Genomic DNA, 16,101 nt, shown 5'->3' on the forward strand with positions numbered 1-16,101 from the left:
GGTGGGGGTGGGGTGTAGATTTTGTTTTAACATTTCATCGAGAAAAAAAATGAAAGTTTAACTTTTTTCTAAAGGTCATGTGATTTAACATATCCGAACAAGACATTTCATAATAAAATAATTAAAAAATATTTTAATATTTTTTGTGCATCACGCTGGTATATATATTAATTTTTTTAATAATCATGATGTTTGAATCAGCTTACGCTATACAGCTGAGATTGTTAGTGGTAGCATTTCAATGAAGTCGCAATTTAAACTTCCTAAATATAGATGATTTTCATACTCCAATACGGACGTGACAAGTGACATGACCTTTCCAATTGGCTCATCAAAACCTTTAATTATTGTCTCCCCATTAATTCCCACATTCACTATCATAGCTTTGTGAAATGCTCAATTGACCGACATTCACAAAACCTTGATCACCCTCACTTGTCTCATGGGCTAAGTCCAACTCGTACGACAAACGCGATAAAAAATTTAAAAGACCACTTATTTTCAACGCTATTCTCGTAAACCATCCCTTTAAATTGGCTATTTGGTGCAAATTCTTGATGACTCTCACTTGTCTCATGGGCTAACCTTTGAGGTCCAAGTCGTAAAACAAACACGATAAGAAACTTAAAAGACCACTCATTTTCAACGCCACTTTCATAAACTGTCCCTTTATTTGGTGCAAATTCTTTATGACCCTCGTTTGTCTCATGGGCTAACTTTCGAGGTACAACTCGTAGGGCAAGCACAATAAGAAACTTAAAAAACCACTCATTTTCAATGCTATTCTGTAAATCATCCCTTTAAAATTGGCTATTTGCTGCAAATTCTTGATGACCCCTGCTTGTCTTATGGGCTAACTTTCGAGGTTCAACTCGTAGGGCAAACATGATAAAAAACTTAAAAAGATCACTCATTTTTAACTCCATTATCGTAAATTGTCCCTTTAAAATTGGCTATTTGGTGCAAATTCTTGCTGAGTACTGGCCCCAAAAAAGACAAAGTCACGTGCTGTGGGACCCATAGGTTCACAAAGATCACGTGACTGTGACAGCTAGTTTGTTTCTGAGTTCTTTTGACTTTCTTCCACTTGTGTTTGCCACTGCCGCAGTTTTAGCAAACAACATTGTAAGTTCCCTTTTCTCTTTTTGCTGATTTATTTATTGATTATTTTGGAAATTTGTTTGTGTTATTACATGATTTAGTTGATATGTGGTTTTGGGGTTGTTTTATTTTTGTTGAGTTTGCAATGGGGTGTTTTTTTATCAAAAAAAATGATTGTTTCTTGAATTAAATTGAGTTACGTGATACGTGTTGCTAGTGGAGATGACAGGTATTCTGTCGAATTAGTTGGTGGATAGAGTTACGTGATACGTGTTGCTAGTAGAGGTGGCATGTATCTCGTGGAACTAGTTGGTGGATAGAGTTATATGGTACGTGTTGCTAGTGGGAGGTGGCATGTATCTCGTGGAATTAGTTGGTGGATAGAGTTACGTGATACGTGTTGCTAGTAGAGGTGGCATGTATCTCGTGGAACTAGTTGGTGGATAGAGTTATGTGGTACGTGTCCCTAGTGGGAGGTGACATGTATCTTGTGGAATTAGTTGGTGGATAGAGCTACGTGATGCGTGTTGCTAGTAGAGGTGGCATGTATCTCGTGGAATTTGTTGGTAGATAGAGTTACGTTATACGTATTGCTAGTGGGAGGTGGCATGAATCTGGTGGAATTAGTTGGTGGATAGAGTTACGTTATACGTGTTGCTAGTGGGAGGTGGCATGAATCTGGTGGAATTAGTTGGTGGATAGAGTTACGTGATAAGTGTTGCTAGTAGGAGGTGGCATGTATCTTGTGAAATTAGTTGGTGGATAGAGTTATGTGATACGTGTTGCTAGTAGAGGTGGCATGTATCTCGTGGAACTAGTTGGTGGATAGAGTTATATGGTACGTGTTGCTAGTGGGAGGTGGCATGTATCTCGTGGAATTAGTTGGTGGATAGAGTTACGTGATATGTGTTGCTAGTAGAGGTGACATGTATCTCGTGGAACTAGTTGGTGGATAGAGTTATGTGGTACGTGTCCCTAGTGGGAGGTGGCATGTATCTTGTGGAACTAGTTGGTGGATAGAGTTATGTGGTGTTGCTATTAGGGGTGACATGTATCTCGTGGAATTAGTTGGTGGATAGAGTTACGTGCTACGTGTTGCTAGTAGAGGTGGCATGTATCTCGTGGAACTAGTTGGTGGATAGAGTTATGTGGTATGTGTTGCTAGTGGGAGGTGGCATGTATCTCGTAGAATTAGTTGGTGGATAGAGTTACGTGATACGTGTTGCTAATAGAGGTGGCATGTATCTCGTGGAACTAGTTGTTGGATAGAGTTATGCGGTACGTGTTGCTAGTGGTAGGTGGCATGTATCTCGTGGAATTAGTTGGTGGATAGATTTACGTGATACGTGTTGCTAATAGAGGTGGCATGTATCTCGTGGAACTCGTGGTGGATAGAGTTACGCGGTACGTGTTGCTAGTGGTAGCTAGCATGTATCTCGTGGAGTTAGTTGGTGGATAGAGTTATGCGGTATGTGTTGCTACAGGGAGGTGGCAGGTATCTCGTAGAATTAGTTGAGTTAGTTGAGGTGTGTGAAAGCTGACCCGGGATACCACGGTTATCAGTAAAGAAAATAATTGAATGTATGCTTTTTTTTAATAATGGCATCTTTGCAGTTTTTACTCTTATTTGACTGCTAGATAGATAGATCCAAGATTTAAATTAAATGAGTAAAAAGTACTAATACTCTTAGCACTCCTTTATGAGTTAAACTATTGTTAGGATCAAGTGCTTACCGTCGTGCCAAAAGCTTTATCTTATAGCAAGGGTGCAACTTTATGACTCTGACCCGGGCCACCAAGCAAGTGTCATGTTCAATCATGACTATGACCTAAGCCACCCTAGCATGGCAGATATAGGGGGTCGGGATGTCGTTTACTTTGGTATAAGGTAATTTTTGTATGTATCTATATATATATGTTGAATCCCCTAAAAACAAAATGACAAGTTGACTCGGTGGTATAGGGGGTTCAAAATTTACCTTTGAGGTTCCAAGATCAAAACCTAGGCGCTATGTTTTAATTTTTTGAGTCCCCCCCAAGTGAATTTTCCTTTGAGTCCAAAATATGGACTGTAGCTAAGTTGCTCTGACTCTCCAAAATGTTGCCGCAACTGTGTCGGAACCTTCAAAAAATACACTGTTTTTGGAGGATCCGACTAGCACCTGTCGACATTTTTGAAGAGTCCGAGCAACATAGGACTGTAGTATACCAGTATCCTTAAGTTGTCTTGTATCCTCCTCACATTTTGAGCTAATTTTGGAGTGAGTTAGGTCCAAGATCCTTTTTCTAAACAGTGTGCATACAATGTTATCAAAGGCGCTCTTAAAGCTCGCTTAAGCCCTAAAGCGAGGCTCAAAACGTGTTGAGCGCTTTGAGTCGCTTAATGTACGCTTCATTGTCTTTGTCAATTTTCAAAGGCATGCTTTTTCGTTGCCATGAGCCTCCTCTAAAGAGGCAACAGTAAACAATTGATATTTCACTTTATCGTAATTTTTTTTTAATTTCTTCGTTCATGTTTGTTTCTCATACTTATAATAATTAACGTTGGACTAAGAAATAAGCATATATATTTGGATATATGTTTAGTCCAATGTTAATATTATGAGTATGAATGAAAAATATTTGTATTTTTTCTCCCTTTGCGCTTATTTTCATTAAATCCCACGTTGTATTCGCGTTTTGCGTTTAAAGCCCCTAAAGACCTTAGAGCTTTTTTGCGTTTTTTGCTTTTGATAACACTGTGGGCATGTGGAGTTTCAATTTTCGTAACAGTGTGTGCCTGAAGGTAAGAGTGTGTTCCGAACTGCTGTCGCTAATGTAAACCAGCCTATGCAGCGACTGCAAAAATTTGAAGGGTTGAAACCTCCTAGCAGTGTTGACAATTTTGCGATCAATGTCTGTATGCAAGTCTGACTCTGCAAAATGCGTAAAGTAGGCTATATGGTGTGCCATCTATGATACGAACCTAGTATGTTCATCACAATTATGAAAGTAAAGTACGAACTAAGTTCGAACTAGTAATCATCATTCATATGTGAAGGGGCTGTGAAGTTCCGGCAAAGGAGAAAAGATAAGATTTTTCTTCCTTTTGTTAACTTATCTTATTTCGCTGAGTATCCTTGGCTTATTAACTTGTTGTTTAAAACTCGATGAGCTGTTCTGAAGTTTGTTTGAATCTTGGGCCTGCTGCTGTTTAAGGAAATTGGATAAACATGTCGGTATTATAATCTCACAGCGGCCGACTTTGTATGAGTAGGTATATAGACATACTGAAAGAGAGAAACTAAACAGTCTCGAGGAAAAGACCAGTTGCTCATTAGACAATAAATCAACAACCATCGTAAACTTCTTTGAGTGTTGTAAGTGGAATACGAGATTTGATAGCTTTGTTCTTATTGATGGTGGTGTCTGTCTGTCTGAGCTAGCTTATGCACCTCAATTATTCCACCGGCTACCTACTACCTCCACCAGTATAGGTACGGGATAAATGAATCCACTAAGGCTTACTCCGCTGGAATTTGAGCTCGAGACCTCTTAGTTTTCCTTCCTCTTCATTGACCACTAGTTATCTTTCATGTGAATGGGTGGATTGACAATCAATGTATCCTTCGGGGTCGTTTGATAGCCAGTAAAGAGGTAACTTATCCATGTTCTAATTTCTGTATACGTTATACGATGTTTGGCAGTTAGTACGTAAATTGGTCATGTATAAAAGTAATACGATGTTTGGTTTGTAAGTTAGAAACACGCATAAAAACGTGTATAAGTTATGAGGGAATTGGTGTATTGTCTTATGTGGGGTAGAAGATGGAATAGCTAATGCCCGCATAACTAATACCTGCATAATTCTTACCAATTATCATACGACCCCTTAGTGTTTGCAAGCAGCAGAATTTTGTACAAGAAAGAATTTTACGTCGGATAGTTGCTTTTTTCTAATCAAATACTATTAGAATCGGAATTATGTTATAAAGTGGAAGATAAAGCCTTTTGAGAAGTGGCATGGGTTTAGGGGATACTGATCCAAGTCATTTGAAGGCAAATATTTCTATTTTCCTCTTAAATTTGTTCGGAGAGTGTAGATGCAATTACGTTTGGTTCTGGAAACTGCATAGTTCACTTTTAGTACTCTGTCAGCATCTCCACCAATTCAGTATCTTAGAAACCAAACTCGAACTTCAACTTGCAGCCCAAACTTGTGAAAACTCGGCCTGCTTATGCTTGCTTGATCTCTCCATATACCAACTTAAGTGAATCCCAGAATTGAGATAACGCTAAGAGTTTGGGTTTTACCCTCGGCTAGAATTTTGGTTTCTCGTTGCTGTGTATGGCATATCCAGCACATAGTTGGATGCTAATGACATTCCCTATAGTTGCTGGTAGTGCATTGTATTGGGAATGTTGCACCCACTGCTACTTCTATGCCATCTCTGCATGATATTGAAACCAACAACGTACCTAGTGTAATCCCACAAGTGGGGGTTGAGGAAGGTAGAGTGTGCGCGACCTTACCGCTACCTTGGGAGTAAAGAGGTTTCAAGAACCATCATTAGGACTTTGTGTTCATCTGCGCTGAAGCACACATGCTTTATCTCGCTATTTAGCAGAAAGATTTTCGTTTAGATTATGGTCTATAATGTTGACGGAGTAATTTACCTTATTAATCAAACAATGCTATGTAGGTGCAGGTATGTCGACGGTAAGCATTCCTTCAGGTTCTTTGCTCAAAGTTGCACCATCAATTAGATCCTCAACCTTTTCCAAGTCCCAAGTCTCTTTACGTTCCATAAAGAGCGTTTCTAAAGCATTTGGCTTGAAGTCGTCGTCCTCCTTCAAAGTCTCTGCAATGGCAACGTACAAGGTGAAACTGATCGACCGTGATGGTAACGAGAATGAAATTGAAGTAGCCGATGATCAATACATCCTCGATGCAGTGGAGGAAGATGGAATGGAGCTGCCTTACTCATGCAGGGCTGGTTCTTGCTGTACTTGTGCTGGCCAGTTGGTTTCTGGATCAGTTGACCAATCCGAAGGTGCATTTCTCGACGATGATCAAATGGAGAAGGGCTACTTGCTGACTTGTATTTCATATCCGAGATCCGACTGTGTTATTCACACACATAAAGAAGAAGACGTCGTTTGAAAATGTTCGAGTTTATTTTTCTTCGAGGGGACCTCGAAAATTGAAGAGTGGCACAAATCTTGTGCCATAAACGTGGAAAAGAAATAAATCAAGAAACTGTATGCTAATGGTGATGATATCTGTGTCTGGTTTATGGCACAATGTTGCAATTTGTTTTTTGGCAAACGTCATATCGATTTATATGCGCATAGTGGGAGCTTTAATGCACCGGGCTGCCGTTTATCCATTTGAAAACTGTTGAACTTGGGTTTATTGAACATGTTTGATGCTTTATCAGAGTTTTGGTGTTTGTTCACTATGGATGATATTTTCTATATTAGAAGTTTGACTCATCTATGTCCTCGTCGTTACAATTTTGGCTCAAATTTGTCTTTAGTCATTAATGACAAATGCATGTTTGAGTATTTGACTATACTACAACATACCGGTGTATTTTTACAAGTGAGGTTTACAAGAGTATGGTGTACTATCACAAGTGGGGTCTACAAGAGTACAGTGTATGAGACCTTACGCTTATCTTTGAGAGACAGTGTTTTTTTTCTTATAGACGCTCCACTCATGGGATTTTATTGGGTATGTTGTTCTCTACTTGTATATTTGACTATCAGTATTTGAAATGTCGGCGAATAAGAACTTGTTTGAGGAATTTCAACTACATTAATAATTTTCATTTACAAAACTTTGAACTCTTCTTCCCAAGGGGTATGTTGTTGTTCTCCGCTTGTGTATTTGACTATCAGTATCTGAAGTATCTGAAATATCGGCGAATAAGAACTTGTTTGAGGAATGTCAACTACATTAATAATTTTCATTTACAAAACTTTGAACTTTTCTTCCCAAGGGGTATGTTGTTGTTCTCCGCTTGTGTATATGACTATCAATATCTGAGGTATTGGTGGCGAATAAGAACTTGTTTGAGGAATTTCAACTACATTAATAATTTTTATTTAAAAAAATTTGAACTCTTCTTCCCAGGGGGTATGTTGTTGTTCTCTGCTTGTGTATTTGACTATCAATATCTGAAATATCGACGAATAAGAATTTGTTTGAGGAATTTTAAACTAGATTAATAATTTTTATTTACAAAACTTTGAACTTTTCTTCCCATGGGGAATACACAAAACATTGAACTTGTCATTTGCTTGAACAAATGAACAACTAAACTTTTAACTAATCTATTTTAAAACAAGAATTAGTCACCAAAATGGAGTTGTTTTAATTTTATTAACAACCAAAACTAAGTCACATCCAACATGGCTAATAATATAATCTTTCACCTACTAAGAAACTAAGCATCTTTCATAATAAAACAACAATATAACAAGTAGCACAACAAGCCAAAGTTTAAAAAATTTATAGCATTTCAACTAAATAATTTTCAATCATATAGATATATTATCTCCATCACTAAAAAAGTGCAAAAATACTTATTTTAATTCAACATGCCAAACACAAGTTCAATTTCAATATAAAACGCAACCTGGTGAACTAAAACTCCCGCTATGACATCAAAAGTCTATTGTACGTAACCTCAGTTAACATTTCTGCAACGGGGTTATGACTCTGACCATCGACGAGTCGTCGATCGCTTGAGGAGTGCTGAACCGGATCCAGACCCTGGCATGTCCGGTTCAGCACTCCGCACATTGACCACCACCTGTTTTTCTCCGGACCCGATTTTCAAAGCAGCCCTAACCTTTTTCCAAAACCCGGTTCGAATTGTCCTACCCTCTTTCTTTGACTTGGACCGGCGAACCCGACCGGTGCATGACACTTTAGGTGAACCCGGTTCAGACAATACTTGCTTCAATGTCTTTCTTCCCGGTTCAGACCGGCTTCTAGTGAACCGCGATTTTTGTTTCGCTCCCTTATTTACACGTGGATCGGTAGAGATAGATTTTCGAGCTCTGGGAATGGAAAAAAGCGATGGATTTTGGTTATTATGAGATATCATTTTAGGGTTTTTGTTATTGGCTTTACCTGAAAATGCAAATTTCATTGAGGTTTTTCTTTGCATGGCTGCATTTTGATCAAACCAATCTCTTTCTGAATCTTTAGAAAGCCAAAATGACTCTGGTGGATCATAATAGGAAAATCCCTCTGGAGAATTTTCGATATGTTCTTCATCGTTTGTTAGGGTTTGTTGGTAATCATGATCATGTTGTAGAGACATAGTCAACGCGAATTCAGGATTCAGGGATTCAGACGTTGTGTCTATATATATGGCTTTTGAATTGAGAGAGCTAGAATTGGATTCTGAAATATATATCTAACTCTATTTGTACTACAAGGGTTCGTAGTACTAGCTATCTAGGTTCTGCCAAACTCGTAAACTTGCATGTGATGATTGGCCTATATAGCTAGTGCGTGGTGCTTGCAGCTGCTTTTCCTATTTCGGCTTGAGTTGAAAATACTAATACCGAAAAAGAATACAAACTTTTCGATGTTTCAAACTCGATTGAGAAAATATTGTTGGAATTTCAAGAACTTTGGGAGTATAGAAGGGAGAATTTTCTTTTTCTTTTTTTTTTTTTGGATGAAAAAGTCTAGCAAATAAATTTTGAATGTGTTGTAAGAGAAAATATGAGATAAAAGAGTAAGATATAAATGGAAGAAGAACTAGGGGGTGGGAGTAGGGTGGGGTGGGGGTGGGGTTCATAGTAGGGAGGTGGAAAAAGGTGAGAGTTTTCCAACATGAAAGTTGACAAGAAGTCATGATCAAGGTGGTTGCAAAATTAAATGAGTCAATGACATACAAATAGAATTTTGGGAGATAATTATTACTCCCTCCGTTTCAGAATAAATGAATTGTTGAATTTTGACACACAAATTAAGAAAAAATCATTACAGACATAAATTTAATACAATTTTTCATTTTTACCCCAAAAAAGAAAAAAGTTGACCTTGATAATAACTTTTTAAAAGTTAATTAGTTGTCAAATCATAAGGGTAAATTTGAAAAAAAATTCAACGATTCGCTTATTTTGAAACACCAATAAATACTCCAATAATTCATTTATTACGAAACAGAAGGAGTAGTATTTAGGAAAAATAATCAGTAGGAAAATAAATTTTTTGTTAAAGGGTGTGTAAGATTCTATAATTTTACGAGAGATAAAGCATGTTGTACCCCTCGAACTATGATCAAAGTTGCTACAACATACTCCAACTTTACATGGGTCCTATTACCCTCCTGAACTCAATTTTAGAATATTTTTGTCATCCTTTTTTGCTGACATGGTACCTTTAATACATAAAAATGAGATTCACGTCAAAAATGCCACGTCAACTAAAAAGGTGCCACATCAGCTAAAAAGGGTGATAAAAATACACTAAAGTTGAGTTCTGAGCGGTAATAAAATCCTTGAGAAGTTTGAGTATATCGGAGTAAATTTGGTCATAGTTCGGGGTTTTTTAGATATTAGATGCTTTACTCTTATTTCAATCTCAACTAATTGACATATACTATGTTTATACCCCATTGTCTTTAATATAATTCTTGTTTACATTATGATCAGGTCTTTTTTATCGGCAGTTATGGAGCCATGATTTTCATTAAAAGATTTCAAAATTTAAAAAAGTAAAAACACTAACTAGCGGAAAGGAATTCGACGTCTGTTATATATACGTAAAAAATAATTTCAATTCGCTTGAGAGATTCGAACGAAACCCCGACCAAGCTAATTTCGCGCCTTTTGAGGACATATTTGTCGCCATGCATGCAATCACGCACTAATTATTGGAAAATTAGTCTTTATAAAAAAGTGGCTGCATTTTAAATGAGGTACTCATGTTCCATTATTTAAAATTTTCAAATATAAATAGTAGTACAACAAAAAAGAAAATTATATATGTTGGATTGTTGGCTTTGGTTAATTTGGGCAGCCATATATATACTATCATCGTCTCAAATTATTTATCATTTTAGAAGTTTAAGATAAATTAGGATAGTAAATTTAGAGAGCGCCCGCCTCCCATTCAAACGTATCCCTTACAACCTGCTTATCCTTTCTCTATTTTATCCTTAATAGTAATTATTTTTGAAGATTAAAGACACCTCAACTATAGAGGGATGACACATAAATAAGTAAATATTCGACGAAGAGAGATTACATTATAAGATAAAAATAAGGTTAAGGTAGCCAAAACCCTTCTTAGTTTCTGTTGTTTTCTTAAAGGGCATATATAACAGAAACACGATCAATAATTTGAGACGGAGGAAGTGTTTTGTTAGTTTGAGTATTAATCATTGAGAAATTAAAGTGGCAGGCTGCATTTTTATATGACAAGGATATATCTGCAATGGTGTATTTGGTATAATATACATTAGAGAGAAGTATATCTATATATAATTTTCACAGCTTCACCCGCTTCACGGCCTGCCTAGGGGCCGCCGGTCCATTTTTGGCCCAAAATACGCCCAGGCCCGAGCCCAACACAAGGACCGTGGGCTAACACCGATCGATTTGGTCTGAAAATGGCCTATTCGTTCCGTTTTGCCCGTTTGGCCTCCCAAATAGCTTTGCCGACCCCACCGGGCCACCCACACCCGGTCCATAGACCGCTTGGGCCGTCGGTTGATTTTAGCCCAAGATATGCTCGGGCCCCAGGCACACCCTGAGAAAGGCCTGTTCGTGTTGTTTCGCCCGTTTGACCATCCAAACGGCCCCGTCGATCCCACCGAGCCACCTTCACCCGCTCCACAGCTTGCTTGGGGGCTATCGATCAATTTTTAGCCCATAACACACCCGAGCCCACCCAGAGAACCATGGGCTAACACTTATCGATTTGACCCAAAAATGGCCCATTCGTGCCGTTTCACCCATTTGACCACCCAAACGGCCCCGTCAACCCCATCGGGCCACCTTCCCCCGCTCCATAGCCCGCATGGGCCATTGATTGATTTTTGAGCCAAAACACGCCTGGGCCCCGGGAGCACCTTGAGAAACTGTGGGCTAACGCCCAGCTATTTGGCCCAAAAATGGCTTATTCATCCCATTTCTCCCATTTGACCACCCAAACGGCCTCGCCTATCCGGTTACGAACGGTTTGGGTGGTCAAGCGGGCTAAAACTGCATGAACGAGTCATTTTTGGACCAAATCGATGTGCTATAACCCACAGTTTTCAGGGTTGGTCCGAGGTCCGGGTGTTTTTTGGATCGAAAATCGAGAGGTGGACCGCAAGCGGGCTGTGGATCGGCCGGGGGTAGGCCGGCGAGGCGGTTTGGGTGGTCAAACAGGCAAAACAGTCAAATGGACCATTTTCGGGCCAAATCGGTGATTGTCGTGGGCATTAGTGTGCGTCTTGGGTGCACTATGTATTAGGCGCCCGCACACTACATTTATAGAGTACAACTATGTTGAATTTCAAGTGCCATGTACCAAAATGTGTGTCCTCAAGTTGGCAAGACATGCACATTGATGATTTAAAAATGAAGACAATGTGAAAAGAGAAAGCACCGCATGTTTGCTTATAACCTCTTTTGCACTAAATATTGCCGAGAACCAGGACTTTCTATAGTAAAAATGCATGTTTTTAATTACTATTTTTTTTTCTTTTAGAGGTAAAACAATCAACAAAAATAAGGAAATTACTCAATAAAATATTAATACTTGATAAAATTTAATTGCATTTTTTTCTATTTATTTTTCTTCTTTTACCAAAAATAACAAAATCAAGTAAAAATGAAAATTAGTCAATAAAATACCTCAATAGATCCACCAAATTAAAGTCTGAACCCTTGTAGTTGGGGTAAATAATAAGTTTCTAGAGTCAAATGTAAGACCACCGCACCAAGTGGGTCTTTTGTGCTATTTTTAACACTTGTTTTAATTCACGTTTTTAATTTATTCTATCTACCTTATTTTTACAAATTTAAACGTTGAAATCGACATTCACAGCCTCCTTACCACACAATTTTTATCGTCAAACTAATTACTTTTTATCAGTTTTGGGGCTAAAGAAGTATCAAAATTACTTACCGAATTGCGGAGAAGTGTTAATTGAATAAGATAAAAGCCATTTTAAGAAAATTAGCTCGATCAAAACGCTTGTCATTGATAATTTTTAATCGAGGGATCATGGAAGCGTGTTCCATATAAATTAAGGAAGATAAAAAGGTCAACCAAAAATAGAGAGTGAAAGGAGATAGAAAAAAGTAGTTGTAAATTTGTGAAACTAAACCTTCATAACTTTGCGCTCAAATGTCCGTTTGGGGTGATTTTTATTTTGAATTTGCGTTTTTTTTAGATCTATGCGGACAAACTATCTCAAGGCAATTTGGTCGAGCTGATTTTCTGAAAAACGACTTTTATCCCATTCAATCGACACTTTCCCCTAATTCGATATGCAATGTTCATTCTTCTTTAACCAAAAAAGTGATGAAAAGTAAACGATTGAAGATCAAAATAGCATAGTAAGGTGGATGCGAATGTCAATTTAAACATTTGAAAGTCAATTTTCTAAAATGAGGTAGATAGCATAGGTGAACAATATAAAATTTAAAAAGTGTATACACTTAAGGCCAACTTGACTTAGTGGTCTTGCATTAGACTCTAGAAACTTGCTCTTTTACCTCAACTACAAGGGTTCAAACCTAAAGGAATGCATTGATATATTTTGTTGACTAATATTTTCACCTAATGTTGAAAATCGCAAATAGGTGTTTTTGGGCCAAATCGGTGTGCTATATCCCACAGTTTTTGAGGTGAGCCCGAGGCCCGGGCGTGATTTGAACCAAAAATCAACTAGGCTGGACTAGGCAAGCTGGGGAGCATCCTAGTGTGGTTCATTGTGGTCAGCGGGATGGTTAGGGTGGTCAAACGGGACAAACGAGGTATTTTCGAGCCAAATCAGTGTGCTATAGCCCACGGTTTTCTAGGTGGGCCAAGGGCTCGGATGTGATTTGAGCCAAAAATTGATCGAGCTTCCCCAGGAAGGATGAAGAGCGACCTAGAGTGGTCATTGTGGTCAGCAGGGTGGTTAGGTTGGTCAAACGGGCGAAAATGCACAAACAAGGCATTTTCGGGCCAAATTAGTGTGCTATAGCCGATGATTTTTGGGGTGGGCTAGGGGCGGGGATGTGATTTGGGCTGAAAATTGATCGGGATTTCCCAGGAAAGCTGGGGAGTGGCCTAGTCTGGTCTATTGTTGTCAGCGAGGCGGTTAGGGTGGTCAAACGGGCAAAACGGCAAAAATGGGGCAGTTTCAGGCTAAATCGGTGAGCTATAGCCCACGGTTTTCAGGGTGGGCCAGGGGCTCTGGCGTACTTTGGGCCAAAAATCAACCAGCCTACCCTAGGCAGGCTAGGGAGTGACCTAGTGTGGTCCATTATGGTCAGCGAGGCGGTTAGGGTGGTTAAAAGGGCATAACGGCGAACGGGGCATTTTCGCACCAAATCGGTGTGCTATAGGCCATGGTTTTTGGGGTGGGCTAGGGGATCGAGACTAATTTTAGCCAAAAATCGACTGAGCTAAACCAAACAGTGGCTTAGTATGGTTCATTGTGGTCTGTGGGGCGGTTAGGGCGGTCAAACGGGTGAAATGGCCCTAACGGAGCATTTTTGGGCCAAATCGGTATGCTATAGTACACAATTTTTGGGCTGGGCTAGGGTCCCCAGCATGATTTGGGCCAAAAAATGACTGGTCTACCTTAGGTAGGCTGGGGAGCGGCTTAGTGTGGTCCATTATGGTCGGAGGGGAGGTTAAGATGGTTAAACGAGTAAAACGACACAAATGAGCATTTTTTGGCTAATTCAGTGTGTTATAGCGCACGTTTTTGGGGTGGGCTAGGGGCCCGGGTGTGATTTGAGCCAAAAATTGATTAGGTTGCACCAGCCAGGCTGGGGAGAGGCCTAGTGTAGTCCATTATGGTCATCGAGGCAGTTAGGGTGGTCAAACTAGCAAAACAGCTCAAATGGGGTATTTTCGGGCCAAATCGGTGAGCTATAGCCCACGGTTTTTTGGGTGGGCCAGGGTCTCAGGCGTGATTTGGGCTGAAAATCAATCGGGCAACCCCATCCAGGCTGAGAAGCAGCTTACTGTGGTCCATTGTGGTCAGCGGGGCGGTTAGGGTGGTCAAACGAGGGAAACGGCACAAATGGGGCATTTTCTGGTTAAATTGGTGTGCTATAGCCCACAGTTTTTGGGGTGAGCCTGGGCTCGAGCGTGATTTGGGATGAAAATCAATTGGGCAGCTCAAGGCAGGCTAGGGAGCGGCCTAGAGTGGTCCATTATGGTCAGCGGGGCGGTTAGGGTTCTCAAACGGGTGAAAGGACGCAAATGGGGCATTTTCAGGTCAAATCAGTATGCTATAGCCCACTATTTTTGGGGTGGGCCAAGGGCCCTTGAGTGATTTTGGTCGAAAATCGGATAGGCTACCCCTAGCAGGCTAGAGAGCGGCATAGTGTGGTCCATTACGGTCAGCGGGGTAGTTATGGTGGTTAAACGTTGTGAATGGGGTATTTTCGGGGCAAATTGGTATGCTATAGCCTACGATTTTTGGGGTGGGTTCGAGGCCTGATACGCCCAAATTACAACCTTCATTAGAAAGTGTAAGGAAACATTGTCAAATATAGAACCCAACTAGATGGGTGTCGAATCCCACAGGGAATATTGTGCTCACTAAGTATTGTAATCGTTACTGGACTGTTGATCAGAGGTTCCTAATAAGGGTTTTTTTGATTTGTAACTTATAAAGTAATTAATTGTAACAAGAGTATTCCAACGAATGATTTTCTTTGCAATTAGTAATTTAATGAGATTAAACAAACCAGGGCTATGGTTACCAAAATGCTAGCACAATTAGGGTTGTGAATCACTTAAGAGTTCTATTTAGCAAATTCAATTGCAAGAAGGGTTGAATCCTATTATTTATCCCTTAGTCTCTCAACCTAAGTGGATAGATTATCCTCTAATTCTCTCAAAATTAAAGGATACATTATTCTTTCAACCTTTTTCTCATGTAAGCTAATCCTGTTAGGGTATTTGCCATTTTTTCGAAGGTTAAAGTCCTTAGAATTCATGTAAACACTTTCCTTTCAAACAAGTGATGTTCTTGGGCTCACTTTTCAAGTTTGTAACCAATAAAAGCCATTAAATTGAAGAAAGGTTTATACAATATCAGTTATTCATGGAACTTAATTTGATTCACAACCCATAGATGCTTTTCACATTAAGGATCCCATAACCCTAGTTATGGGAACTAGCCACAAAATTCCATAGAAGAAGAAGAAATAATTCTTGTATTATTCATAAATGGATTTAGAATTCACTTACAAAAATCTCAAGAATCAGTTCTTGAATCTTCAATAAAGAATTGAATGATTAACTTCCCCAAAGATATGTTTCAATCCCAAGGTACTAGGTTACAGAGAGTTTCAATAGATGATAAACTTGTAAAATATAAAAAAGTTGCTCCACTAACTTTAAAATTTGGTACTTATATGTTCCCAGGTAAAAAGGAATTTAAAATTTAAAATAAAAAAAACCACGTCCAAGTTGACGGACAAAGTAGTGGTCCGTCGAAAGTCTGGCGGTCCGCCATTTGGTCCGTCACTGAGTCCTTCAGAAGAGTGGCTTCTGGATAAGGCCTGACGGTCCAACTAGTGGTCCGTCGAAAGTATGACGGTCCACCATTTGTTCCTTCACTGAGTTCTTCAAAAGAGTGGTTTCTGGATAAGGCCTGACGGTTCATCTGGTGGTCCATCGAAAGTATGACGGTCAACCATTTTGTCCTTCACTGAGTCCTTCCGAAGAGTGATTTCTGGATAAGGGTTGACGGTACACCTGGTGGTCCGTCGAAATACTGACGGTCCACCGTTTGGTCCGTCCCTGAGTCCTTTAGGAGGCCATGTTCT

At 39.4% G+C, this 16,101-nt stretch overlaps 2 protein-coding genes across 2 annotated transcripts; one reads left to right on the forward strand and one right to left on the reverse strand.

The window, feature by feature from the left end:
- Positions 1–522: 522 nt before the first annotated feature.
- LOC107871374 (ferredoxin, root R-B2) lies at positions 523–6,576 on the forward strand. The gene is made up of 2 exons (XM_016718297.2): positions 523–1,125; positions 5,784–6,576. Exon 2 carries the CDS (start codon positions 5,792–5,794, stop codon positions 6,242–6,244), a length of 453 nt encoding a protein of 150 aa, XP_016573783.1. The 5' UTR covers positions 523–1,125; positions 5,784–5,791; the 3' UTR covers positions 6,245–6,576.
- Positions 6,577–7,799: 1,223 nt separating this feature from the next.
- On the reverse strand, positions 7,800–8,417 carry LOC107872703. The gene has a single exon (XM_047412291.1). The coding sequence runs from the start codon at positions 8,415–8,417 to the stop codon at positions 7,800–7,802; it is 618 nt and encodes a 205-aa protein (XP_047268247.1).
- Between the last annotated feature and the right edge of the window lie 7,684 nt (positions 8,418–16,101).

The sequence above is a fragment of the Capsicum annuum genome, chromosome 5 (genome assembly GCF_002878395.1).
Source record: "Capsicum annuum cultivar UCD-10X-F1 chromosome 5, UCD10Xv1.1, whole genome shotgun sequence".
Classification (NCBI taxonomy): Eukaryota; Viridiplantae; Streptophyta; class Magnoliopsida; order Solanales; family Solanaceae; genus Capsicum; species Capsicum annuum.

Coding starts and splice junctions, on each gene's coding strand:
- LOC107871374 (XM_016718297.2), top strand. CDS start 5,792: ATGTCGACGGTAAGCATTCCTTCAGGTTCTTTGCTCAAAGTTGCACCA.
- LOC107872703 (XM_047412291.1), bottom strand. CDS start 8,417: ATGTCTCTACAACATGATCATGATTACCAACAAACCCTAACAAACGAT.